General features: G+C 38.5%; 4 protein-coding genes across 5 annotated transcripts; 3 read left to right on the top strand and 1 right to left on the bottom strand.

The window, feature by feature from the left end:
- Positions 1 to 1,574: 1,574 nt before the first annotated feature.
- Positions 1,575 to 3,792, top strand: LOC148734640 (galactosylceramide sulfotransferase-like). The gene is made up of 2 exons (XM_088754420.1): positions 1,575 to 1,985; positions 2,495 to 3,792. The coding sequence occupies exons 1-2, from the start codon at positions 1,870 to 1,872 to the stop codon at positions 3,597 to 3,599; spliced, it is 1,221 nt and encodes a 406-aa protein (XP_088610546.1). The 5' UTR covers positions 1,575 to 1,869; the 3' UTR covers positions 3,600 to 3,792.
- A 1,904-nt stretch (positions 3,793 to 5,696) lies between these two features.
- On the top strand, positions 5,697 to 9,414 carry LOC111330965 (galactosylceramide sulfotransferase). Its single transcript, XM_088753281.1, has 3 exons — positions 5,697 to 5,822; positions 6,752 to 6,880; positions 7,411 to 9,414. Exons 2-3 carry the CDS (start codon positions 6,771 to 6,773, stop codon positions 8,513 to 8,515), a joined length of 1,215 nt encoding a protein of 404 aa, XP_088609407.1. The 5' UTR covers positions 5,697 to 5,822; positions 6,752 to 6,770; the 3' UTR covers positions 8,516 to 9,414.
- A 1,173-nt stretch (positions 9,415 to 10,587) lies between these two features.
- Positions 10,588 to 20,662, top strand: LOC111330958 (cytochrome P450 10). The gene is made up of 8 exons (XM_022935969.2): positions 10,588 to 11,050; positions 13,347 to 13,537; positions 14,405 to 14,781; positions 15,298 to 15,464; positions 16,842 to 16,920; positions 17,337 to 17,499; positions 18,871 to 18,914; positions 19,383 to 20,662. Exons 1-8 carry the CDS (start codon positions 10,620 to 10,622, stop codon positions 19,485 to 19,487), a joined length of 1,557 nt encoding a protein of 518 aa, XP_022791704.1. The 5' UTR covers positions 10,588 to 10,619; the 3' UTR covers positions 19,488 to 20,662.
- LOC111330960 (galactose-3-O-sulfotransferase 2) lies at positions 20,635 to 27,222 on the bottom strand. 2 transcript variants are annotated; one of them, XM_022935971.2, is made up of 3 exons: positions 27,055 to 27,195; positions 24,051 to 24,181; positions 20,635 to 21,785 (listed from the first exon to the last, which is right to left on the bottom strand). In XM_022935971.2, exons 2-3 carry the CDS (start codon positions 24,173 to 24,175, stop codon positions 20,642 to 20,644), a joined length of 1,269 nt encoding a protein of 422 aa, XP_022791706.2. In that variant the 5' UTR covers positions 24,176 to 24,181; positions 27,055 to 27,195; the 3' UTR covers positions 20,635 to 20,641. The 2 variants fall into 2 exon arrangements, with proteins under 2 accessions (XP_022791706.2, XP_022791705.2); XM_022935970.2 differs by lacking the exon at positions 24,051 to 24,181 and having other exon boundaries at positions 27,055 to 27,222.
- Positions 27,223 to 27,651: the final 429 nt, after the last annotated feature.

The raw sequence follows: 27,651 nt of genomic DNA, 5'->3' as shown, positions 1-27,651 counted from the left end.
AAAGGCACACTCGATGAAAAGGAATTCCGAATTCCTCCGAAAAGAGACGAAACAACCTATGACCTCAGATTAGTTTATGATATGGTCTACCACTGAAATAGAGCAAAAGAATCCCTGGTCGCTCAGACACTAATCATCCAAAAATGATAAAATGGATGCAGCGCCGTAAATTTATACTAGTTTTCGATTTCGAGGGGTCAAAACTACGGAAATTTTGGGAAGAAAAACGGAAAAGACGATAGCTTTGATTTAATCCGACTGTGATTAAGCTGCAACGCGGATAGAAAAAATCGAAACGGGCCTTTCTAGACCAAAGATAAAATTGATTGTCATTTCTTCTTCTGTTTGAGAGAGGCCTGTTTTGTTATTTCAATCTTGATCAGAATTAACAATTTGTAATTCTACAATATTTTGCCCAAATAACTGAAGACAAAAACAATGACAAAAGAAAACAAGCCACAAGGATTATCAGGACTTTGTAGATGAACTAACTTCAATACTTCATTTTCATTCTAATGAGACAGGTGTTTACAAAATTTGAATCAGCCTCAATGATATCTCAGTAAGAATGCTGAATTATTAATTCAAGTCTCTTTTCAGGGAACCAACAGGGCGCTTGATAATTTCAAAACAATCTTTTGAATCCGCGACTAATGCATAAAGCCGACGCTGATTCTGCTTTCAATATCCAAAATTTGGAAGCGTTAAACGGTGATATTTGACATCAGCAGTTTGAAAGTAAGATGTTTCAGTGATACCTTTTTGAACGATTTAACGGGCATTAGAATTGCAGAAGCAAAGGTTGGGACTGTGGCTGTAAGCTTGTAGTTGTTGTAGGAAATGCAGTGTAGCTATTTTAAAATCGCCAGCATTATTTTGTCAACCACGATCTATTTTCTTGAGTTTTGTAGCTACTAGTTAGTGTTCTGAAGCATAGCAAAACTCTCATAGAAAAACAGCACTTAACCTAATTGTCCTAACAATGAAAATTCCCGTTTTGTAAAGTAAATCAATTTTTGCGGCAAGATTAGCAGAATGACATCTTCAATAACGCTTGAATGCCAGCTTCTCACGCGCGCTTAATTCGACTGAAATATAGGAACGGTAGGCCCATTTTATCGAATGTCCATCTCTTTCCTTTTCAGTTTTAGCAGAGCTTTTACCTCTTATAAATACATCGCCCGTTTAAGTTATAACTCTTCGCTGCTTGTTTATACAATACAATTTTGATCCTCCATATTTCATTCGCTTCATTTAATTTCCCGAAGAACGTTGGTGTTCAAGTTAGTCGGATTGCCGTGAACTATTACGTTGTTAACTGAAAAAGGTCGTCATTGTTCATCTTGATGAAATACGAGGCCTGATGGTCATTTTTCTACTTGGATTTGACTACATCTATCAGAATTGACTACGTTATAAAACGAACAATATCGCTGAAATATCATTGCACTTCTGTATAGTTCAGAGTGTCTCCTAACTTTAGAGCTTTATCATATTGACGTCTATGTGGCGGATAGTGAAGAAGATTTGCTACGTAAACGCTTCTCAACTGGAAATTAAAGGGATTAAAAAATTTAACCACGAAATGAAAGAAAAAAAGAGAAAGAAAATTTGCAGTGAGCGGTATATGGCCTCATTGTCAGCATTATCTCAGTAGCGTGATAAAGATAAATGCTGAGTTACTTATCTAGGAGTATTCCAAAACAGTCCGTTTGGATTCTTAATTGCTTATCATTCTTTATACAATCCAGTACTGCTATTGGCAAAAATTAAATAGGTAAAGTTTGATATTTGATAAGAGCAAAGCAAGATGTTTTGCCGGTCCATTTGCAGGTCATTGATCCCGATTGCAGTGGCCCAATTAAAGACATGATGAAATTTCAGAAACGCGTCATTATGTGCTTCCTCGCCGTCTTTCTTGCCACGTGGCTAGTGTTACAGATATTTGAAAGAGACCCGTGCAGTAAATCGCCCACCTCAGAGAGGTGAGTGCCCTGTTTTTGCATGGCTGTGAATTTTTTGTTCTATGTTGTTTTTGTTCTGTTTTGTTTTTGTTTTGTTTTTCTGTTTTCGTTTACTTATTTATTGATTTTATCTACTTAATCATTTTTCTGTACTCTCATAATGCAGCATAATTGCAAAAGAAAAAAAAAACAGCTTTCGAGAGTGCATCATTTAAAACATTCCCGCTTTCACTGTGCAGCGGTTTTTTTGCGTTCCCACGGAAAAGGAAGAATCGTAAGTTAAGCGGGAGTTACTCGAATGAAAACGGAAGAGGAAACGTGGTGCACCACGCACCACGCACCACGCACCACGCACCACGCACCACGCACCACGCACCACGCACCACGCACCACGCACCACGCACCACGCACCACCTCTCACTGCTAGCTGTGTCAAACGACTGAGCCTTTAATTTAATCTATCCTATTATGATGAAATCGGCTTGTTGCTTGTTGAGAAAGTCACTCTTGACTAATTTTTAACTTTACAGAAAACTGATGGAAGTTAATCCGCTTGAGCAATCGACGGATAAGCCGAAACTTTATTGTGAACCGGTCAACAACATTTTATTTCTGAAGACGCACAAAACCGGTTCCAGTACAATGACAAATATTTTAAATCGTTACGGCGATACCAAAGGTTTAATCTTTGCCATGCCTGCTGCTAAAAAGAGCTATAGTTTCTACTGGCCTCTTTCCTTTTCACTCCGGTTTACACAAATACTGCGGTGGAAATCGCCAAATATCCTATGTAATCATGCCAGATACAACAAAGCACCATTGAACTGGCTTTTTCCGAAGAAGACAACTCGCTATGTTACACTGTTGAGGGAACCAACTCAGCATTTCGAATCTATTTTTAACTTCTTTTTTCTCGGCAAGCGTTTCAAAGGATTGGAAAATGTTTCGTCGCCGCTGGAAAAGTTTCTTCAAAACGCGACGGCATACCTTAGAGAAGCAAATCAAACCAAAAACCCTGGTTTGTTAAAGTTGATGAAAAATCCAGCATTGTTTGACCTTGGTCTTGACACAAAGTATCATGATGATCCTATCATAGTGCAGAACTACATTGCATTCCTACAGAAAGAATTCGACCTTGTTATGCTCATGGAATACTTCGATGAGTCACTGGTGCTATTAAAAAGACGACTTTGTTGGAAAATCGATGATATTCTGTACTTTAAACTCAACGAAAGGAGAAACACAGATAAACAAAATCTATCAAGCGATGTTAAAGAGAAAATTGTGAGGTGGAATTCTGGCGATAAGCTTCTGTATGATACTTTCAAACGGGATTTGTGGAAAATGATAGCAGAGGAAGGAGCAGATTTTTTCAAAGATCTCGTGATCTTTCGAAGACAATTAAAACTCATCAAAAAGGCTTGTCTACAAGAGGGGGATTTTCTGACCAAACCCTACGCTGGGAGACTGGTGCGAGGCTATGCGGTGAAAGCTAACATTTCTGAAAGTTTAAATGAATCTTGTGGTCGGATGATAATGAATGAGATTCCATACCTGGACTATCACCGGGAAAAATTGTCTCGACAACTTTTAGCTATTGACAAACATGAAAATCAAGTAGATCGTCTTAGATAAAAAAAAAAAATTTAAACGTAGTTAAACATGAATACTGTTTATTTGTTTTGTCTTCTTCGCCAACGATCGCTTATTGGTGCAGTTGTGGTCAAGAATATCGACGGACCCCCGTCGCGAGGTATGCAAAGCATACCATACTCTCACACAATAACAGTTGGGACAACTTGTGGCACACCACTTGCACTGTTTGTCCAGGTCCTCATACCCTTGCGATGAAGTCGGTGATTTCCAGTTTGAACTCGGAAAATTGGAGACCAACATTGGGAGGGGCCCAGCTGGAAAGAGAGCAAGTGCTCCCACGAGCGCCCGCATACCCAACGTAACCCAGTGATGTAACAATTACAATTACCCAATCAGAAGCTTTTTCTTACCCATTCCCTCTCCTCTAGACCTTATGGAACCAACAATGTACCTAATCCTGCTAGGGAGCTAGGGGCGGTTCATCAGGAGGGAGAATAACAATCATTGTTTACTCCAGACACAGGCGGCCCGAGCTCTCTTTCAGAACCACACAAGGAACACAATTTGCAGATCGATTTATAAGGATTTGTATGGGATTTTCTACAAGATATCCATAGAAATAGTTAAAAGTGAAAATATTAAATAAAAATGGCTTACCTTATTCCATACGTGTGTTGCTTGCTCTTGGTGTCGTTATTTTACCGATTTCACTTGATTTAAGCGGTTTTTTTTTAATCCAGGAGCAAGCAACACACGTATGGAATAAGGTAAGCCATTTTTACTTAATATTTTCACTTTTAACCATCTCTATGGATATCTTGTAGAAAATCCCATACAAATCCCTATAAATCGTTATGCAAATTGTGTTCCTTGTGTGGTTCTCAAAGAGAATTTGGGCCGCCTGTGCTCCAGATAGCAATAAACGGTAACTCCAGTCATGCATAAATCTGAAAAAATCTCCAAAACAAGCAGTTTCATTCTGGTCAGTCCGGTCAAGCTAATGATAAGCTGCAGAGATTGTTCCGTGCTGATCCAATATGAGTTGTTTTTCCTCAGTAGTAACACTACTCAGATAAGGCATATGTGATACTACACAACAAAACGTCTAATTAACAATTATTCCAGGAGCGCGCGTTGGATATGAGATGATAGATAGCCAACGAGGTGCGTAGCGCCGAGTTGGCTATAATCATCTCATATCCAACAAGCGCAAGTGGAATAATTATTTTATTAAAAACGCCCCCAAGGAATTATTATTTTGTAAGAAGAAATTATTATTTTGTAAGAAGCTCCCTTTTAATCTTAAGCTGACGCGTACGCTTACCATATTTGTAGATTATGGTATATTGGCTGATATACCATAATGGCTAAGCCAATAAAAAGTCTTGAATTGCATTATCCAATGATCCAGTTTTTAATAATAAGATATATTTATATTATTATCCAACTGTGCTTCGCAGATTACAAATAACGCACGAGACGAGTACAAATATCACGCGATATTTGTACTCCAGAAATATCCGCGAAATTCGCCCGCACTGAAATAACAATTTGGCGCGTTGGATAATAAATCTCTTATTAGAAGCTTTGTTGTGTAGTGTCGCTGAGTAGTTTTACCCGTTATTTGTATTTTGACTCGCCCTACGTGCTCGTCAAAATACGGCACAACTCGTAAAACGTCTTATAAGTTATTGATATATTGCCCGAGTTGACCCGCAAGCTCTGTCTCAAGTATTACGCTCTCCGAATCTTATGGTCTGGATCGAAACTTAAGAGCACGCGCTCAAAGTCCTTGATCGAATAATAAGCTGTCTCGTGCTTTCATACATAAGGATCTGTCGTATTTTGTGACGATTCCCAAGGCAAACAAGCAGGCAGCATGAATGATTGATGCAGCCTATTTTGCCATGAAATATAATTCAAACGCTTAGATATTCGTGATTGTCCTGATCAATATCCCCGGAATTTTCATAGCGGAGTTTTGACCGAGACTAATCATGGTAATTTCCGTCGAAGAAATTTTCGCAGAGAAGCTCAGAGAGGAACTTGATACAGACCTCATATATTCTGATATTCGGCTGTAGCGTCGTCGATCATGATATTATAATTTACCGTTGTGGCCTGAAGCATAAACTTCATAGAAAATCAATGAACCTTAAATGAATGTTTCTTTGCTAAGATTTGCATAAAGCCAGTTGTTTATCGCTTCACCTGGTTTGTCGCACGCAACTCCAAGCTCAATCCAAAGAAAACGACGAGAGGGTAACGCAATTTCTTGATTTAATCGAGATTCCAAATTTCTAACGGGCTATTTAGTACTCCCCTGTATAGCCTGTGCAAATAACATCAATGCAAACTTGTCTGCCGATCGATGTTTTAAAAGAGCGATTCCACAGGCAAATTAGAGAGAGGAAAGAATTTATACTCAGATGAGAAACGAAAAAATTCAGCGATTTTACTCCAATTTTATTTTAATCTGCATAATTCAGTATCTCCGTAAGTGTCTTGAATAGACTAAGATTTTATCGATATGTATTGTCTTAACAGCGACAGAAATCCCTCTCGTGATTGTAAATCAAGCACTACTACGTGTCAGTCTATTGTAACGTTTAGTGAACTTTAGCAGATAGTCTTGAAATAAAATTCCTCCATACATTGACTGGAAAATAGGTCATTAAAATCAAGTTTTATGTACCATGATCGGAGTGCATTCTGTCAGGTCTATTTTTTTTAATTGCTTCTAAAAGGATGAAATCATAGATCATGATCAATATCAACTTTAAAGCCTGATATTAATAGAGAATGGTTTAAAGAAATTTAGGTTAAACTTTTAGGGATACGAAGTCTTTGAAACAAACATAAAACTAAAATTCTCAATGTCTAGAGTGTAAATTAATTGTTACTTCGCGAAAGCCTCGGATTTACCGCCGTCATGACCGATTTAGCGATGCAAATTGGCTCAATGAATTGCGGTGTTTGTAAACAAATAAATATTCAGTCAAGTTATGCCAGACATTTTATTGACGAGCCGACCAACCGATCCAAATAGTATATCCTCGTTATTTTGATCTCTATAGTCAATAACATCTACGAGTTGTGACAACTGCATGTCTGTTACAAACCAAATATGATTTCTTTTCATTCGCATAGAGATACCGTTTAAATTTAAATTATTTTGTTTTGTATTTCAGCTTGAGGCTAGCTGATATCATGAGGGTGAGGTTTTACAAAAAAGCGTCATGTTGTCTCGTCTTTTCCATTGTCATGCTGATTTTCCTCTCGCTGCAACTTTACGAAGAATATGACGTTTTTACCTCTCGGTAAGTATTGAATGGATGGCACTGTACTTAGAAAGTGAGAACATTTTACCATCATGCAGTAAGTTTGTCGGTTCAGCTAAGTGCCCCATCTTTAAAGCATACAAAGCACTTAAGCGGGGCCCTAAATTTGTGCTCTGCTGTTGTGTTCTCAGGCAAGACACTCTGTCCAAATTGCTTCACGTAAGGGTATGAATGGGTCCGGGAGAATTGTCAAGGAAAGTTGAATAACTAGAATCCCATCAGGGATAGTAGTGTTACTCGTATTGATTTAATTAATATTGATATTGGGATAGGCGATTCGCCATCTAGTAAAGGAAATTTTTGGCTGCCAGCTGACTGTTCTCTAGGACGACGTCGCTGATATTTTCCCAGAGTCGAAAAGTCTCGCATTAATGGTTCATTTCCCATCCTGTTTTTTATTTCCCTTAATGATCTATTCATTCATTCATACATTCATTAGTTCATTCATTTAATTATTTTTGTTCATCTAGTTATCCATCTACTTATTTTTTTTCTTCCATTTGCAACAGGATGTCCGAGCGAGAACTTTCCAGCAGGGGATCCGGTCTAGATAGCCAGCCTCGCTCATGTAAACCAGAGAGCAATATTTTATTCCTGAAGACACACAAAACAGGATCTAGCACTATCACGAATATGTTAAACCGCTATGGTGACAAAAATGATTTGATAATCACTCTCCCTGTAAAGAGCTTTTTATTCCAATGGCCATCGTTATTTCGTCTCTCGTTTGTAGAATCCACCCATGGCAAACCACCAAACATCCTCTGTAATCATGCTCGATACAACAAAGTTCCCATGAACTGGCTTTTTCCTAAAGAGAATTCACGCTACATTACAATTTTAAGAGATCCAGTCATGCAATTCGAATCCATTTTTAATTTTTTCCACATGTGGTATCGTTTTTATGGACTACAACAGGCATCTTTTAAGTTGGAAGCTTTCCTGGATAATTCCACGCTATATTTCGATCAAATTAAAGAAAAAGTTGGTAGATATATAACTTTAAACTTAATCAAGAACCCTGCATTGTTCGATTTAGGACTTGACACAGATTTTCACGAAAATCTAACTGCGGTGCGACATTACATCCAATTTTTGGCACAGGAGTTTGACATAGTTATGCTTATGGACTACTTCGACGAGTCACTAGTACTTCTAAAACGACGTTTCTGCTGGCAATTCGAGGACATTTTGTATTTCAAACTCAACGAGAGAGGGAAGCAGCACGTTCGTAATAACGCCCTTTCCAAAAAGGTCAGAAAACAGATTAAGACGTGGAACGCAGGGGATGTATTATTGTACGATTACTTTAACCAAACGCTGTGGAGAAAGATACGAGAGGAAGGTCCAGAATTCTACCGTGACCTTTCCATCTTTCGGCAAAAGTTAAAAGCCATTAAGAGAGCTTGTGTACAAGAAGAAAAAGTTCTTACTCCGTTAATTCCCAGACAGAGACTTTTCGTTCATGGCTATGCTTTGAGAAGTAATATTTCCAAAGAGCTGAACGACACTTGCCACAAGATGACCTTGAATGAAGTTCCATTTATGGATTATCATCGTGACAAGAAGAAGAAAAAGTTTGACGCCATTGACATGTCTGTGAATAAGCCATAGTATATTATCTATTATTAAAAACTGGATCATTGGATAATGCAATTCAAGACTTTTTATTGGCTTAGCCATTATGGTATATCAGCCAATATACCATAATCTACAAATATGGTAAGCGTACGTGTCAACTTAAAATTAAAAGGGAGCTAAAAATTTAATAAAATTTAATAATTTAATTTAACGTTTTTAATAAAACAATTATTCCACCCACGCTTGTTGGATATGAGATGATTATAGATATGAGATATCTATATTGTTGGATATGAGATGATCATCTCATATCCAACGCGCGCTCGTGGAATAATTGTTAATTATTAAAAGCTGGATCATTGGATAATACAATTCAAGACATTTTATTGGCTTAGCCATTGTGGTATATGAGCCAATATACCATAATCTACAAATATGGTAAGCGTACGCGTCAGCTCAAAATTAAAAGGGAGCTAAAAAATTTGTCTAATATAAAGATTTGTCTAATATCTTGGGGGCATTTATAATAAAACAATTATTCCACTCGCGCTTGTTGGATAGGAGATGATTATAGCCAACTCGGCGCTACGCGCCTCGTTGGCTATCTATCATCTCCTATCCAACGCGCGCTCGTGGAATAATTGTTAATTGACTCACATTGTATGTTTATGACGCAGCTTGTCCTTTCGGTTAAATGATGCAGTGGGGAGGGGGCTGGGATTGCTTACGGGGTGTCTAATCAGGGAGAGGTGCTCTGTGAATTTTTCCCAAATGGTCCCCGAATAAAATCGTTTTCTATAATATAAGATCTGAGTAACAAAATACAGAGCTGATTCTTAAGTCCTTCTGTAAATGGCGGGATAGTTAGGTATCTTCCAAACCTTACAGGTTTGCAAAAATACAAGGGAACATTAAATCAAACGCTCAGCTAACACTTGTCAATGAAACCCGGAGAGGGTAATTAAGGAATAATCTTCGCGGAAGTGGGGCGCCCATTTAAAGTTTTCATTACTGTGGTCAGTTTTTCGAGCCGGCTAATTCGACATTTTACTTTGATTAATTTGCAAGTCAATCAAAAAACTAAAATTGTGGATTTATATTGCGCCGTTTCTATGACGGGATGATCAACTGCGCATTACAACAATGCATGGAATAAATACTAATTACATCATTACAACAATGCATGAAATAAATACTAATTACATCATTACAACAATGCTTTGTAATAGATGCCAGTTACATCATGTGTAGTATAAAATATTAAAAGCTAAGGTAACTAAGAATAAAAAGCCTTACTAAAAAAAATGCGTGTTCAAGAGTTTTTTAAAAGTGTCAACAGATTTAGCCATTATAATTTCCGAAGGTAAATCATTCCAGAGTTTCGGCGCCGAAGCAACGAAAGCGCGGTCGCCTAGGGATTTTAAAGTTTTAAAATTCGGGTAAGATAGCAGTATTCCGTCATTAGAACGCAGTCCATATCTTGAATTTAAAGGCTTAAGTTTGACAAGATCATTGATATAGGACGGTGCGGATTTGCGAATGGCTTTGATAGTTAAAAGTAGAACCTTAAAATTAATACGAAATGAGACAGGAAGCCAATGCAGGTGACTGAGCACCGGTGTTAAGAAGCAAAATTTGCCCTGCATAACAACAAGTCTGGCGGCTGCGTTTTGAACTCTCTGCAGTTTTTCAATATGGCACTTGGGCACACCGTATAATAGACTATTACAGTAGTCTATTCGGTTACTAATAAAGGAGTGAATAAGAGTCGCAGCTGAGTCCATTGAAAGTTGTTTCCTTATGCGTCTAATATTGTGTAGGTGATAGAAAGCAGCACTGCATATTTTGGTAATGTGTACGGCCATAGTGAGTTGATCATCGAACCACGCGCCCAAATTCCGTTCAACAGCCTCAAATAAGAAAAACCTTTAATTTAATGAACACAATCCACAATCACACGCGATTTGTTGGTGACAGTGACCGGTGATGACGAAGGTCACTCGTTGATTATACTTTCTTTGGTGCATCTCAACTTCCGGAAAAATTCAAGGTCATCCAGCCTCTCACGTCCTCACCAGATCTCCTCGGCCAAATAAATTATTTTGATTTGTTTGCTAAACGATTCCACAGGTTAATCATGGCTTACAGGATTGCAATCCGTCCATCTCTAACCTTTGTTGGTCTGCAGACAAGAAAGCAACATTTAGGAATCGCAATACAAAGTGTGATTCGCTTGCAGCAGACGCAAGCTGCAATGGAAAGCGTCGACGCAAAATCCTACGACCAAATTCCTGGGCCGAAGGGGCTGCCTCTAGTTGGAACACTTTTTGACTACGTTCGAAATAAGGGTCATACAAGAGTGCATGAAATCCAGGGCGAGCGAGTTCAAGAGTATGGTGAGATTTATCGCGAGAAACTCCTTGATCTAGAAACTGTAACCATATCCAACGTTGACGATGTTCAATACTTGTTTCGTAACGAAGGAAAATACCCTCAACGGGAACCACAGTTTCCCCTCTGGATGAAGTATAAGGAAGAACGGAAACAAGCCCACGGAGTGTTCAGCTTGTAAGTAAATTTTGCTGTTTAAGTACATGGTCCTCTAACTATTTAATTTCTAAGGATGTTTTGCATCCAAGTTCTTCTTACACTTGTATCACTGCTTGATGAAAAATTTAGAATGAGGTAAGAAGAAGCTCGTATTTGTTGCACAAATTCAGGTCCATGTTAATACCGTGGAAAATGTTCACACAGGACAGTATGGAGAATATGCAAACTGATGTAAGGGCGAAAAGGGGGCTTATCAACCATGCAGGCTAGATTCCTCATACTCAATTGCATGAGTTGCTTGAACTCTTCCATCAAAAAGTCAAAATTGTTTGCATGGGAGGGGTAGCTTTGTCCTTACAACCCAGGGATTGCCTGGAGAAATATAGATTCAGCTGAGAAGGGGTTGGGGGCTCTGTAAGCAAGTTTTGGTGATGGAAGATTCTTCTGAGGTCTCAGGAGACAATTTTCACAGAAAATTTATTAAACTTTTGCATGAAATAGTGGATACTACAGTTTTCTTGGCTCAATGGTCCTGCTGTGTTTGTAAAGACTGATGCTCTCTATTGGTACTAAGCATTTTTTTTCATCCCACTGCACCATGTGGAAACGATGGTCAGATCAGTATCAGCTTAAGGTATCTTCATCTTGAAATACTTGATGATATAAGAGCTTTTCATTCAAATAATTAGCCACAGAAATGGTAGAGTGTTATGTAATGACTTGCGATATTTGTTTTTGACTAAATCAATAGACAGAAAAGGACTCACTTCTCATTTTGTTTTCCTGAGAAAGCTTTCCATGAAAAAAAACACGGTTTCTTCACATTGTGGCACTAATCAGGAACAATGGCTGCAAATTCTTTGAATTTAATTGTGTGAGATTTCCCTCTCTTTATTGTTCAGATTTTTTAAACAAACTTCCTTTAAGGCACCTGCAAGAGTGGCACCTGATATATATCACAAGTTCATAGGTTCGCATAGTGATTTCAGAGTGCTGTAGACAGTACTCTGAAATACAGTACAAGACATGACAGAGTGCAGAAACATACACTTAAATTAGCTGAGTTTTATTCATGCAGCAAGCATCAATATTTCTTACAATGTTAAGGGACAAAAGATAATCGTACATTTCAAGTTAAATTATTGATATCAAGAGATACATTAGCCTAGTGCTTAGCTGCACTTTCAACTGCAGGTCCAAATTCCAAAGAGTGACACATTCTGCACAGGGCATAATTCATGTTACAGAAATTGGAATGTCAACCCTCTCTGCAGAGCTAGTTACTATCTTATGATACATTTCTCTATTGGTATTAGTGTTAGTCATCATGATTTAACACTGAGAGTGACTAGCAGCTAATTTCTCCTTATAATTTGAATATATCAACAAAGTTGAAATGGTAAATTGGCCACCGTCACGATTATAAAAGCTGACGTTTCGAGCGTTAGCCCTTCGTCAAAGCCTCCTTCGTCAGTGTCTCCTTACATTGTCACCCCTAAATCACAGATTAAGATCACAGGAATAAAGAAAATGATCACCAACTAAAGAAGCTCTCGATTGTTAAACAAATTGTCCCTGTCAGTGCCTTAAGGAATGTATAAGGAACGGTATGGAGAATGTACATACCAATATTAGGGTGTGAAGGGTCAAGAAAACCACTTGGTTGATTTATAGAAGGCATTTGCATGTTGTAATTTTAGCTTTTGAAAGAGACATTGAATTGTAGTTGCATGGCTTTGAAAACTAAGCACAATGAAAAATTTAAAAATTTAATTAAAAAATTAGCCACAATTTAGACATAAGATTGTGATTTGGATACTCATCCATGGACTTTATCAGTCTAATCAACATATCCAGCATAATGTAGGCCATTTCTGAATTACCTCAAGCCACTTTTTCAAAACAAGGAAAAATGAAATGAAAATGAGTTTTATTTGCATGTTGCCATATGGCCAGACTTGTATTTTGACCCCCAGATAAGGCTAATATTTATATCTCTGGAAGCAGAGTCCAGCACACTATACATTACTCCACCTCATCTAATGATCAGAAACTATGGTAACCAGAGTTATTGAAAGTATTTGTTGCCTAGCTGTACTAAAACCAGGTAATTTTGGTACCTTTAAGTAGCTGAGTTATGGAAGCATTTTAGAGTTATGGTTGGCATATGGCACCATATTTACCACTAAATACCTGTTTTAAATTACTGATGGAACTGTATTTATTTATCTTCTCATTAATGCATGAATAGTAAATTTCAGTCATTATTAAAACACTGATAATATGTTTTTTTTTTTTTTTTTTGGTGAGGCAGACAAGGAGAGGAGTGGTTTAAAGTTCGTCGAGTGTTGAACATGAAAATGCTAAAACCTAAAGTTGTTGGTGAATACTCAAAACCACTGAATGATGTCATATCTGACCTACTAAATCGGACGAAACAGACACGTGATAGTGACGGTGTCATTCCCGACATTCAACAGGAACTCTTCAAGTGGTCTTTAGAATGTGAGTTTTGATAATAAAATATTTGCAAAAGTTATCATCAGTAATGACAAAGAATTAGATTCTCGAAGGTGGCGGTCAGATTAAAGAAAAACAAAAGAACACCCAAAGAAAGTGCGGCTAGTTTGCAGTTTCCATTAGTTTATAAAATGAACAACTGTTTCAAGCGTTGGTAGGCGTTTATCGAGATATAAAGCACGCGGGAGGCATTAAAAACATGACGGATGCGTGACAGTTCCTCGAGACGTAGCTGTGAGCACTCTTAGCTTTTCTTGCGCTTTCCAGACTTTCCAATTGTTTCATATTTCGATGAAGTCACAGCTAACGCGTATCTAATTCAATTTTTTTAAAACTATATAACATGAGGCAGTTTAGGTAAAAGCTCTGAGTGATTCGTGTGAAGTATTGCGGCATTAATGGCCAAAAATGCAGGGGGCTTATCCCCATTTATTCGCATTTGCGAAGAGACGATGAATTTGAATATATGAAAAATCATACATGTAGACAGCAGTTGTAAGAAATGTATGAAAGCGATTTTCACTGCTGCATAAGTAGTGTTCGTTCATTACTGGGAAGATTGCTTTCCTACATTTTGGTGGTACTCATTCATTCACCTCCCTCAGCGAAGAGAGACATTATGGGAGCAAATATTCAGTTTTACACGAGACCTCAACTCGACCTGCACAGGGCTCAAACGGGGACATCCGTGGTCTTGTACGATATTTATAATGCCTCTCTCCCAAAGCTTAAACTAAAAACTTATAAAACCAAGATGCTTGCCAATAGATTGAAACATGAATGGTTACTTCCTTTAATATGGTCTTACCTGAAAATGATGTTAACGAGATGTCGTGTTCTTTCAAACTGCAGCGGTTGGCACGGTACTTTTTGAAACAAGATTTGGCACCTTTGGTGAATCACCGTCACCTGAGGCTGCCAAGTTTATTGAAGCTGTTGAGAAACTGTTCAATCTGTTTCTGAAGGCATATGTTATACCTCTTTGGATTGACAAATTCTACAGACCGAAGAGCTTTCGAGAATTTTACGACTGCATGGATGTGATGTACGACTTTGGCAACAGTTGTATCGAAAACAGGTTGAGCGAAATTCGTAAAAGACTGGAAAATGGAGAAGCACAGGACGAAGATGCAGCGGAGTTTTTGACTTTTCTAATCGGCAGAGATGACATCAGTTCCACAGAAATCACGGCAAACTTGGTGGAGATATTGATGGCTGCCGTGGAAACGGTAAGTATGAGCGATAATCACCATGTTTTAAACAAAAAGTAGATTAGGTACGAAAATCCTGAATGGATGGGATTTCACTTGCATAAGCATTCATGCCTGACCGTAGAACAAAATCTGAAGTCACCTCCCTCTTAGGGGAACGGGTAACTTTTCATTGCTTCCAGAGGGCGAGGATTTTGACGGAAGAGGAGGGAGCGGGAATGCTATGACGATAAAAGTTAGGATGGGAGTGCAACTGTGAGTCAGCACTTTTCTCCGGACCGTCACCATTGGTCACCCAGATTTAATAAACACTGTGTATAGCACTGTAAGCATTTCTTTGTATGGAAAACCTGATTCCTATGGAGACATTATTGAGATGTAACATCAAATTATCTTGACGGATCTTCAAAAATTATTTTGACATAAATTGGTCGAATTATCGGTCAGATAAATTCAAAAAGGAGCGCTCGAAATGGAAAAGTCCATAATACGGACGTTGACTAAATAATTGAATTTATTTATTTCGATTTGCAGACGTCAAACACAAGCCTGTGGACGTTGTATCTGCTTGCACGAAATCCTTCTGTACAAAAACAGCTTCATGAAGAAGTTAGCGCAGTTCTTCAACCAGGTGAACTAGCAACTCCTGCTACTTTGCAGAAGATGCCATTTCTTAGAGGATGTGTCAAGGAAACTTTGAGGTAGGCTGACAAATTATTTGTTGCAGTGTATTTTGCTTCCTGGTAGATTAACCCTGTAACTCCCATGAGTGTTCAATATCAAGCAGACAAATGATGAGAATAAAGAGAAAAAAAATCAACGAGGTGATTATTGGTTGATCCAATACCAAATTCTCCGAACAGTAAGGAGAATTATGAATGAGATCTTGGGTGTGACATAACTGAGGAGAATATCAAGAAATGGATAGATATTCTAGTCTTCTTGGATAAGGACGAATAAACCATAGACCCCGTCTCCTGCAGGGTTAGGGGTAGGAGACGTTAATTTCTCACGCACGAGATTACTGTGCGGTGGATGTCCTCCTCTGGGGTGGGATGGGTGGGTGTTATACTCGGAGATACTAGCTCTTTCGAGCTACTCTAAAATCAGAGTTTAAATTAAGTTATGTATGTATGTAATTGGGTTTACTAAAACTGCGGATTAACAGAATTTGAATCAATGGAGAAAATTTGATTTAAAAGATCGAACTGGAAGTGGGAATTTCAAACCTTCTTATGGCAATTTCAAACTGTCATTTTTACAATAATTTAGATGTAATGACACGAAAATTTTTCATACTTTCCAGCTGACCCATGCTTTTTCCCGATAAGAGCATTGTTATTTACAACGATGAATGTTAAATTACAGTCGCCGTATTGAAGATGACTCTTAACTAGTCAACGCTATGATACAAATTTCTTGATGTTTATTTCGTGTTGCTGTTGTGTTCTCACTTCATGCATAATATTTACCACCAGAAGCTTATGACCTAGAATCTTCTGTTTTGAGCTTCTGTTACCACTCATTCACCGAAGTGGATGTGCCTTGAGGTGGATTTTTACCGAGCTGGGAAGCGGCTAGATTAATATCCACACCGAGCCATCGACACTCGAGGGAATAGTTTTTTCCGTAAAAAATCTATAGTTACTAAAACAGTGAGACGATACAACCTAACCCGCGGGCGCCAGTCCCGCACGAGTTACACTGAGGAGAATAGCAAAGGATGTTCGAATTTAGTAGCCAATCAGAGTGCGCCTTCAACACTATCCACTGTTTTAGTTAAAACTAATTACAAGAAGTCATCACAACGCGAGAGAAAGATCTTGTACACCTGTAGTTAACTCTGTCATCATTTTCTGTTGTCTGCTTGATTGAACTGGTGTTTCGTTGTTTTTTTCATTGTGTTCTTTCTCTTTTTGGCCCAATAATCGTATAGCTGTAATTTTTGCTGTAGTTATTATTGTTGCTGTGAGCAGTTTTTGTTGATGTGTTTTGTTTTTGTATCCGTTGTTTGTGTAAGCATCTGGTACCTTCCAGTTTCTATAAAATGACTACTGCCTCGCTGAAAATTTATCCAGGCTCTTTCCAGTCGCAACGGAAAACGCTCGCATTCTTCAGGAAGACATCGTCATTCAGGGTTACCGCATACCACCAAACGTGAGTCAATACTACTGTACCGCAGTAGAATATGGACTAGGAATATCATATAGCTAGGAGGGGAGGGGGGGAAGGGGTAATGTAGTGTTCAAAATAAACCAGAATCGTTTGATCCTTTTACAACATCAACAAATGTAAGGAATCATGTAAGATTGAAATATGGATATAATATGAGAAAATAAAGTCATCGCGTTTTCATAAATTTTTTCTTTAGTTTGTTTTTACCTACTTCTTGGCGACTTCTTTTTATGAAGCATCCAGCGAGTTAAACATAAACAGGAACTTCGATTAGTTTCATTTAAGTTTATATTTTGGGTCACTACAAAGCCGTGGTGGCCGCCACTTGTCTTATTTGCTACTCCCTTACAATCTTTGATCTGCTGAATCTCCTATTTTGTTTTCGAAAAAAAACACAGACGATGATACGTGTTCCACTGTATGTGATGGGTCGTGATCCAGCACTGTTTGATGATCCTTTAGAGTACAAACCTGACCGGTGGCTGAGGGATGACACAAACAAGTCCCATTACCATGCATTCGCCTCGCAACCTTTTGGATTTGGCACCAGGATGTGCCTTGGTAAGCAGAGGAGTTTTGAACTTGGGGCTATTAATTCAGAGTCTTAAATTTTCTTAAATTAGAGGATGACAGGATTTGTATTTTAATTCATTGCGCCTTTTTCAAACCAGGTGGAAAGCTGTGCGGGGGAGGGGGGGGGGGGTGGGAGGATTTCATTAAACTCAAGGCTTCTTTAGCTACGTCCTCGAGACAGTAGCGTGCACGATGACTGGCAAAATTGCTTTTCTGTTTCTCACCCCAAAGACTTGACAGAGTGTAACTGATACGTACGAGAGTGTAGATCGCCAAATTTCACTTAGTAACGCTGTTCTTTGTTGAAAATCCTTTGAAAACATAACTGACCTTCAGATGAGGTGAGTCTGGTTATTTAGCACTGTAATACAATGTATTTTACAGGTCTTTACAGTATACGAAGTTCATACACAAAATCTAGTCCCTTCATTTTGCCAAGAAATCTAGACCATCCCTTTGTTCATCAAGTGGCTTCTCAGCGAATTTCCAAACAAAAGAGCTTCCTAAGTTACACTCTAAATGGCTTTTTCCAGAAAAGTTAAGCCTTCCCTTTGTTCTTCTAATGGCCTCTCAGTGAATTTCCAAACAGAAGAGCTTCCCAGGTTGCAATCTACAGCCTTTTTTTTAAGTGCACCTAAACCCAAAAAATTTTTTTCGCTTAACGAAATACGCTTATTTTTTGGAGTATTTCTGTGCAAAAATTTCTTAATTTGCTCAAATCTTTAATTTTCTGTGCCCAGTCAAAATACGGAAAATCGGCCGCCATCTTGCCCCACGACCGAGTTTAAAGAGGAATGGCTCTAGCGGGTAATGTGACGTCAAATCGAGAACACGAAAGTCTGCATTTCACATATTTTCACTTGTTTGGGAAGGCTGTCGTCGATATTGTCCGAAATATGCCGACTAGGTGTGTTGTATGAGGAATGTATGAAGCGCTATACCCTCTTGCAAATTTCGCACGTTGCTACATCCTCCAACAACACACTTAGTCGGCATATTTTCGGACAATAGCGACTATAACCTCCTCAAACAAGTGAAAATGTGTGACTCGGTCGTGGGGCAAGATGGCGGCCGATTTTCCGTATTTTGACTGGGCACAGACAATTGAAGATTTGAGCAAATAAAAAAATTTTTGAACAGAAATACTCCAAAAAATATGCTTATTTCGTTAAGTGAAAAAAAATTTTTGGGTTTAGGTGCACTTTAAGGGAAGTCAACATCCTTAACTAAATAAGTGTATTTGCCATACTCTGAGGTGATACCGATGAAATTTGCTGAGCCTGATCTTTAGAATTTCATTTGTAATGCATCTATATTTTTCCCTGAGCTTTTTTTCTGTCTTATTGTTGCGTCGATTAGGTCGCCGTGTAGCAGAACTGGAAATGCATCTTCTTTTATCTCGGGTAAGATTTTTAAACCCGACAATTGATTTTGAACTAGATTATATCAATAAGCCTGTTTATTTTTTTGTAGTTTTTTTTTTTATTGTTGTTGTTGTTGTTGTTTTTTTACTTTGTTTTGTTTTGTTTTGTTGTTTTGGTGTTCTTATCACGTGATCTTTTTGAGAGCGTCTTTATCAACACGAGTAAAGGAATATTTTTGCGGACTTGCATCTGTATTAAAAACCCCCTTGCGCGTATCTTAAAAAATCCAACAAGAGAAAACAACTGTTTACTGCAGATTTTCGAAAAATGTTGTTTGACCAAAACCGGTTGTAAATTTGTTTTCATAACGCTTGAAGTGATTTTCTACTTGTTTGTCAATATGAGACAAAGCGATGCTCTGTGACATATTGCACCATGATTAAATTACAGTTTTTTCGTTTTATCCTTTTCTGATTGTGATGTCCATTAATTATATTCCTCTATCAGGTGTCGCAGAACGTCTGGCTTGAGTCGCTTAATGAAGTGAAACCAACGAGCATTTCGCTTCTTGTCCCCGACAGGGAAGTCAAATTAAGATTTATTGACCGCTGATATTAAACAGACTTTAAATGTACAATACCAGAAAATCTGTTCATTTTGAAACTTCACTTTCATCCGACAGGAAGAGATAAATCTGAAAATTAAGGGCTGCTGACTGAGTGGTCCTAATCAGTTGATGTAATCTGCGCCAGTTTTGGCCTTCCAGGTCACTCACAATTTTTGTGTTTCTTTACAATTTTATTCAAGTAAGGACGTCTGATCAGTACTCAAATTTCCTAAGCCTGTAATTGCGAATACATTTTTTCGTGAACCAAACGAAAACGTCCTTTTTTCCAGCTCCACGAGTCTCTCCTAATATTGCTCTACACATGATTTAAATACAGCTCGAAGAGATAGTTAAAATTTACTGTGAAAACCAACTTTAATTCTGTAAGAACATTGGTTCTTAGAAATTTATTACGTATGTTCTTTAGTGCTTGCTAACTCAGCGAGAAAGAAACTAAGAAACGCCACATTACGATAGAACACAACGACTGCCTCTTCTTTACCGCGGCGAATAAATATGTCCTGAACTGTAGCCAAGCTGTTCTGCAAGAAACATTTACAATTACCAGTTTATCCACGAAGAAGAAGTAAACTCCGAAAATTATGCAAATTTCATCCTCGCCATCAGAGAGAATACAAAAGAATTAACTACTTACCGCCGTTTGAGACTCCAAAAAGTGACCTTACTATTCGAAAGTTGTCTACAAAAGTGCAAAGGATTTGAGCATGGAAGCTGCCATTTGTAAGATCGATCAGTAACCTGGCCGTACACGCTAAACTACAACGCAGTTCATAAACAGTTGCTGCTCTACTTGACGCAACAGATATGTACTTTAGTTAAAAATACTATTTGTGTAGCTCCTTTTTGTTTTAATACGACTGAAGGGACGGGGCAAGAGGTGTAAGACTTTCCAAGTCACAGGTAAGCGGCGAGGTTGCTAAGCGAGATTCAAAATGGCGGCTTTTGTCGACTTCTTGTCACACTTGAAGACGAAGTCGTAAGGTAAGGTTAACTTTTGGAATTTCAAAACGCGGACAAATAATACTAATGTCAAATATACTTTTTAATGGCAGAGATAGATTGTATGGTTTTGGGAGCATAACTCTCTTAAAACAGGAATAACCGGAGTAAGATGTTGATGACATACTAATCTTCATGATTAAAATGGTCTGTTTACTGATCTATCAATGGTTTGATACAATTTTACAAGTTTTTCACGATGATAATCAAGGTATGGAATTTCATTCTTAATCATTTTGTGGCATGTATCATTTAGTTCTTTAGAGACATCTGATCGTACTGCATAACCCTGTACCAATCTTCCAGAATACGGCTTGGTTAGAAAATTTCCCTCCCGAAGGCATTTTGTTTTAATATTTTCCAACTCCCTTCGAAATAGTGAAAGATCTTCAAAGAAAGCTGGGCCTTCTTCCTTGATCATCTCCCAGAGTGTTCGATTGAAAGCATCGTACAAGAGCACATCGCCTGAATTCCAATGTTTAATTTGCTCCCTTACTATACTTGGTACTTTCTGTTTGTGTTTTTGTAATCTTTCGTTGAGTTTAAAATATAGAATGTCCTCAATTTTCCAACAAAAACGTCGTTTAAGGAGTACAAGCGATTCGTCAAAGTGTTCCATTAGCATCACTATGTCGAACTCGTGTTGTAGAAAGCGAATGTAGTTCCGCACTGTGACCAAATTTTCGTGATATTTTGTATCGAGGCCCAACTCAAATAAAGTCGGATTCTTCGCCAACGTTAGCAATCCTGTGATGTTTTGCACTTGTTTAAGATAAAAAGAGGGATTTTCAAGAAACATGTGCAATGGGAGAACCTTGTTTCTCGATCTAGAGAGACGTTTATCAAGATGAAAAAAGTTAAATACAGACTCAAAATGGTCTGTTGGTTCCCTCAAAAGCGTAATGTAGCGAGTTGTCGTCTTTGGGAAGAGCCAGTTCATGGGTACTTTGTTATATCTCGCATGGTTGCAGAGGATATTTGGTGCTCTACCAAATGCTTGTGTGAACCTAAGTTGGAATGGTCGAGGCCAGTAAAAACTATACAGTGACCTTGAGATTGGCAAAGCAAACATTAAGTCTCTTGTGTCGCCGTAGCGATTTAAAATGTTAGTCACTGTACTGGACCCAGTTTTGTGCGTCTTCAGGAATAAAACATTATTCACAGGCTTGCACGGTGGAGGCGGCGTGTTATTAGGTAGTAAATCTTTTAAAAAATCGTCAGCTTTGCAGTCATTCTCACAGTCACAAATGCTCACTGGCTTTAAGCTTCCAGTTCTTGTTTTCCTATTAAAGTCAGAAAATCACACAGTTAGCGTTCAAATGCAACATTCAAGATTTCTACTATCATTACAATATTTTTTGCATAATAAAGATCAAAGGTGTAGCCAGGTCACAGGCATCAATGGGTGCCCGTGACCTCTCCCTCCTTTGTAAGCCTTTTTTTTTTTTTTTTTTTTGTCACATTTAGTACATCAAGACGTGGAGGTCGACATGACAATCTGGTGAGTTCCCTCTGTTTGCCATTGTACGACCCCCCCCCCTTAGAAAAATCCTGGCTACGCCCCTACAGATAAGAGTAGTGCTCCTTTCCTTGAATGGTAGACTGGTTCATCAGCAGGCCGATCCCCAGTATTTCGCAAGGGGAAAATGACGGTTCGCCGGTACCGCTTCGAACCCATGGGTGGAGGGAGGCGATACGACACAAAACACAATAACCTGGCCTGATCCTGACCCCAAATCACTCCCCACCGAGCCCACTGTACTACGTGTTGGTCAACGTGTCTCCGACGTAGACGGAGTCTACTATAACGAGCTTTGTGCCTTAAACATCGCGTTTACAACCCAGGCTCTCATCGGCCGTCGGGTATTTCAGGGTGTTCGCGCTCCTGAACATATTGTTAACGAAATTCCGCAAATTCCGACAACAACAGCTACAAGTACACGTCACACTTATGGTTCATATATCAATGTCTTTTTACTCTTAAGACCTCTTGCACGCTTATCGAAATTAATTCTTATTTCTTTCGGCACTAGCGCAAGCGCACAATACACGATCGCCGTTTCCAATTTTCTACAGCACCTAGTTTTCAGAAAGCTAAGTTATCAGTAACCGAAAACGACAGCAGCAATGCAAAGATTACCCTTGCTTCCCTTATCCTTACCAAACTTTTCCCGCGCTTTTCCTGTTTATGATGGAATCACACTTTCACCAAAAGGTTTGCGATCTTAGAGGAATAGCCTCTGTGGCCCTCCTGTGCGCATGCTCATGTGACATTTACTAACGCAATGTCAATCTGGACCCCTTAAAAGACTAGTTCCCGATTTAGATTTCATGGTGTCGATGCCCGCTTTGCTGGAAAATAGTGACGAAGGCTCTCGCGATAAGATAATTATCATTGAGAAAGAAGAAAATAAAATCGTGAATTGAAATTCATAGTGAACAAAGACGATAGTGATACCAATGTCTGCCCTGCAGGGCTTTGACACATTTTTATAAAAAGAGTCGAGCATGTCTTAGAAAGAAAATTGTCACTTATTCAGATCTTCTTGTTGCGACTTTTAAACATAATATTGACCTACCGCAGACATTATAGTACGTAAACAGCAGGTAATTCAAATGAAGGTGATTCTTTGTGTTTTCAACCGAATACTATATTATTTCACTTCTCAAGTATATTTCTTAAGTATAATCTTCGTTTAAACGATAATAGTTGCCAGCATTGAAAGAGGAAATAGATTTATTTGATATTTCAACTCCAATACCACAATTATTATGCGTTGAGGACCAGGTGCACTGGTTGATATGGCGTGAATAAGCAATTGTATTGAAGTAGACCAGTGTGGAAATTAAAATAATTTTGTAGCACATTGCATTTTCAGAGATTTGAGCGGCTTCCTTATCTATTTTTGGCTTAACATTTTCAAATACCTAACCAAAGAAAAATTCTAAACTAAACTTGGGCTAGGTAAGACAGTCAACATAATTTCTGCAACTATAATTGCTATCATTGTTGTGTTAAACTTGCATCTTGAAGTCTCTTAAGTTTAACCACACATTTGACGCGATTTATCAATCCTTACTCAAAACTCCAAATATAGTGTTCAAAATATAATCAGTAAGAAGAGCTATAGTATCTAATTTTGAATTGAATATGCGGAGAACTCAGCAAGTCGGCCGGCTATATATCAAATAACTGTTGCTCAAACAAAAGCAAGAAGGCAAATATCACACATTCCCAAGCTATGTTTCTTTAAGCCATATGTACTGGTTTCCGCTCACCTTGTGAATACATAAAGTCAGCTAATAAACGAATTAAAAGATGCAAGTCGGAAAAAAATGAATTTTTATGACGAGTAGATCAGAGACTTCCTGCGTCATTTTCAAGACTTCAATCTTAAAGTTTTGCAGTCTCAATCAAAACTAGCGGGCCTAATTTCCCACACAACATCTGTGTTCAGAAATCCGAGAACCCGAGCACAACAACCAGTGGTGTCGCTAATTTCCGCACTTAAGCTACTCTCAAAATATAAAGCGTAACATTCACTTACTCAAATCCGTAAGAAAAAACCCTCTCACATCTTTTAAAATACAAAGCCCATCCAAGAACCAAGGATATACAAAGGATGCACGCAAATGGTCTCCGACGAATCGGAACTAAAACTCTAGACGCCATTGCACACTGGGGAGAGTAGAGGAAAAAGAAATTAGCATATTATCTTGTCTGTTATCAGAGAAAATCTGCCGTGAAAATGACGTTCTGTGCTTTTTAATGGCAACTTTTTTATTTCAATATGACGACGCTTTTATTATATTTGACAAAGTGTTGCCAAGTGTTTTAATTCAATATCACCAGTTCTAAAGAGTGTCTTAGTCTTTTTTGCTTTGGTCCGACAAATCATTTGCGCAATATCAATCTGGATTCCAAAGATGATGAAGACAAAATTGAGAGGAAAAAACACTTCTTATCGACGGGCAGAACCATAAAATATAAACACATCAATATGACCAATGAATAATGCTTGTCATTTCGAAAAATCTCCCTGAGAGATTTCAGGTGGTCTACTCGTATTGGTTCCCAGAACTGTCATTTAATGTTTGCGATACAGACTATTTCAAACTTCACTGATTTCTTTTTCTTAGACCACACACTGATTGCTATTTTTTCCACCCAACAATCCCTATTCGTTGCCATAGCCCAGTCCTTGCAAATAATGATACAGAAAAAAAATCCAGTCACGAGACTTTCTTTCCGTGGACACGAAGGCTTTTTAATCCCTTAGGTAATGCGCCGAACAATTGGAAGCTTCAACATCCCCGCGACAATCCAATGGGAACACGGTCGTCGGTGCCCCGAGGCAGGAAATTTGAAACTTGCCTCGGTGGGGTAGGGAATTTGAACCAGCGGGAGACACGTGTTTTAATTCTAAATACGAAGGACTTTAAAGGTAGCTTCTGTGAGCAATTGGCTCAGGAGAAAATTTTCACATAGTAGAATGATGCTTACAATCGAAAAACTAAACAGCGGCACCAAAACCTAATACGTGACTTTGCTGAATTCAACAACATTCGTTGACCACTCGTATATTAAAGAATCGTGCTTGGGCGGAGCAACATTCGTTGACCAATCGTATATTAAAGAATCGTGCTTGGGGGGGGGGGGGGGCATCTCGACGCCATTTTTGCCCGAGTGAGCATGAATTTGAACGAACCGACCTTCAAAAGTTTAAATGCCCGGGAGTTGGGATGTTGAAGCTTGTAATAAATCGACCCGTGAGTACATATCTTGACAACATTTTTATGGTAACCTCTTCTAACTGCTGGTTTAAACGCCTGAATCCTTTCTGCAGGCCTTCTAGTAATTATTTGCTTCTGTTTTAGATTTATTTCTGCCACAGCCTGAAGGATCAGAAAATAGCCAATTTTTTTTTGCAGAGAAATTAGCTCAGGTGGCTTCTGTTTATTCTCCACAGACATCCAAGCAATACAGGAGGGATTTTTGTCACTACTTCCGAGAAACCATATCTGTTGAGTCTAAAAATGACCTAGAATTAAGCCTCCTCTTCGTTAAAAACCTCGTGTTTATGGTGGAGTTAATCTCTAAGCTTGAAGCTACTTTGCTCTGATGTGCCGATCAATTCAAGCTTTTTCATCCCCCCCCCCCCCGGGCAACCCACGGGTATTTGATCATCGTCTGTGCCCAGGGGTAAGGACTTTGAACCTTGCCTTACTGGGATGGGGAATTTGAACCGAAAGTGTCTAGTCTTTCGAAAGGAATGCAAGTGTTTTCTCATTAAATGTGGAGGTGTTTCAAGGTATATAGTTCATGCGATCACAGAGGAAAATGTGTAAAAGGTGTTAATTTTAAAGCTTGGTTAATGCGTTAAAAGTCACCGTCGCTGATTTTGCCTTATCCCAAAAAAAATTGAAAAGCGCTTAGGTCCACGTCCTACAACTTGAAATAATAGACAGGGTGCTGGTGAAGGACAGTTTTTTCTTTCATCAACGATACACTTTCGTAATGGGACAAGGAAAACGTAACAGATATCTAGTTCCAATGACACAACCATCTCTCAATTCGTTAGTTAACTTTCACCCATTTAAGAAGCGGAGAGAAATTTTGCGTGTCACGGTAGATTAGTCACAAAATATCGCGTGACTCACGTGACAGACAGCTGCTCTACCAAATATTGGGCACTTTGTCCTAATTTTGTCTGAATGAAAATGTTCATATACACTGGTTTGTGACCAAAAATATAAACAAAATATCGCACATGGACGAACGTAACATTGAAAGTTAGTACGAAGAAATCCGTGGAATATCCATAGTAAATGTACTTATTTTGCGGTATGATCGGTTGATGTAATTACGTCGGTTGTAAATGAATTAGAAAGTACGGGCCCCTTACAGAGAAACGTCAAGTTAAAAGAAAACAAACACTACTGAAAATTATTTAAACTCTTACGTAAAGTAATCCATGGGACAAAACAGCTTTGTTGAGTGCGAACAATCAGTTCCTTGTCCAGTATAGACAGTATTTCTGACAGCTCTCTTTGTTAGATTTCATCGTATATAGTCTTACCAAATTAACACCATCGAAATTATGTTTGTAAGGCCTGACACCGTCAAAAATTAAAATATATCAGAACTTCGTTCAATGAAGCATTCAGATTGAGACACTCACAGATTTCCGGCCAGGTTATTTGTGTTGGTAATAACTAAGCACTTGCTATAACGAATCTGTGAGGTTTTTCGCGATAGAAAATACTTCAAACCGAAATAATTAGCATGTATGTATGTGGCAGAGAGAACACAAATGCAAATGTGTTCCCAGACAATTAGCAGTGCTCATCAGTGACATTTCACTTTCACTGTGGTTTTTTTCAAAATTTGGATAGCAATTGAAATTTAGGTGCGAACTGGATTGACGTTGAACTCTCTAGCCAACTCAGTTAAGTCCTCAAGGCCTTTACAGACCAGACCAACGGTCATCGACAACCGAATGTGTTAAAATTCGTAAACTAAAATGGTGCTATCGACTAACAAGAAGTTACCTTTTCGCTGTTTCTTGAGACGGTGATATCACATTAAACACTCTCCTCTCAAATAGTTGTGGGGCAAGTCCAGTTAAGGTGAGAAGTAAAACAAAAATAAGAAGAACAGTGCATTTAGGTGTTCGAAACAATCTGCACATGGTAGTCCATTGAATGGAAAGCACTGAACTGTCAATCACGTGCCAACCGAGTGGTTGTCAACAATATCGAATGACTGTGGGTGCAAACAATATTTACGGGATTTATATTTTAATAACTGCATTTGCTGAGCCACAAAGCATACGATGAATAAAAAATCCAATGAGGAAATCGGAAAAAGTAGTATCTAGGTGTTTACTTCGTTATAAATAGCCTAACAGCCCTCTGACTTTAAGTGGTTCGCGTGACAACAACAGACAAGACGACGACTTGGTTACATAGCACAGGAAGCGGAAAGAAGTATATGCAATAAAGATGGTGTGCTAAGTTTTTTAAAATTAAAATTAAAATTGGGGACTAAATGAAACGATGGGTAGGAAGAAGAAATGGGAAAGGATAATTTCAAAATGATAGGATAGACATATTACACTTTAGAATTCTGTTTGCAGTAACTTCGAC

The sequence above is a fragment of the Stylophora pistillata genome, chromosome 3 (genome assembly GCF_964205215.1).
Source record: "Stylophora pistillata chromosome 3, jaStyPist1.2, whole genome shotgun sequence".
NCBI lineage: Eukaryota > Metazoa > Cnidaria > Anthozoa > Scleractinia > Pocilloporidae > Stylophora > Stylophora pistillata.
This window is presented reverse-complemented; position numbering and strand designations above follow the sequence as displayed.

Coding starts and splice junctions, on each gene's coding strand:
- LOC148734640 (XM_088754420.1), top strand. CDS start 1,870: ATGATGAAATTTCAGAAACGCGTCATTATGTGCTTCCTCGCCGTCTTT. Junction 1,986..2,494: donor AAATCGCCCACCTCAGAGAG/GTGAGTGCCCTG, acceptor TTAACTTTACAG/AAAACTGATGGAAGTTAATC.
- LOC111330960 (XM_022935970.2), bottom strand. CDS start 27,194: ATGTGCAGATTGTTTCGAACACCTAAATGCACTGTTCTTCTTATTTTT. Junction 21,786..27,054: donor TCTCAAGAAACAGCGAAAAG/GTAACTTCTTGT, acceptor TGACTTTAATAG/GAAAACAAGAACTGGAAGCT.
- LOC111330965 (XM_088753281.1), top strand. CDS start 6,771: ATGAGGGTGAGGTTTTACAAAAAAGCGTCATGTTGTCTCGTCTTTTCC. Junction 6,881..7,410: donor TATGACGTTTTTACCTCTCG/GTAAGTATTGAA, acceptor CATTTGCAACAG/GATGTCCGAGCGAGAACTTT.
- LOC111330958 (XM_022935969.2), top strand. CDS start 10,620: ATGGCTTACAGGATTGCAATCCGTCCATCTCTAACCTTTGTTGGTCTG. Junction 11,051..13,346: donor GCCCACGGAGTGTTCAGCTT/GTAAGTAAATTT, acceptor TTGGTGAGGCAG/ACAAGGAGAGGAGTGGTTTA. Junction 16,921..17,336: donor GTTACCGCATACCACCAAAC/GTGAGTCAATAC, acceptor AAAAAAACACAG/ACGATGATACGTGTTCCACT.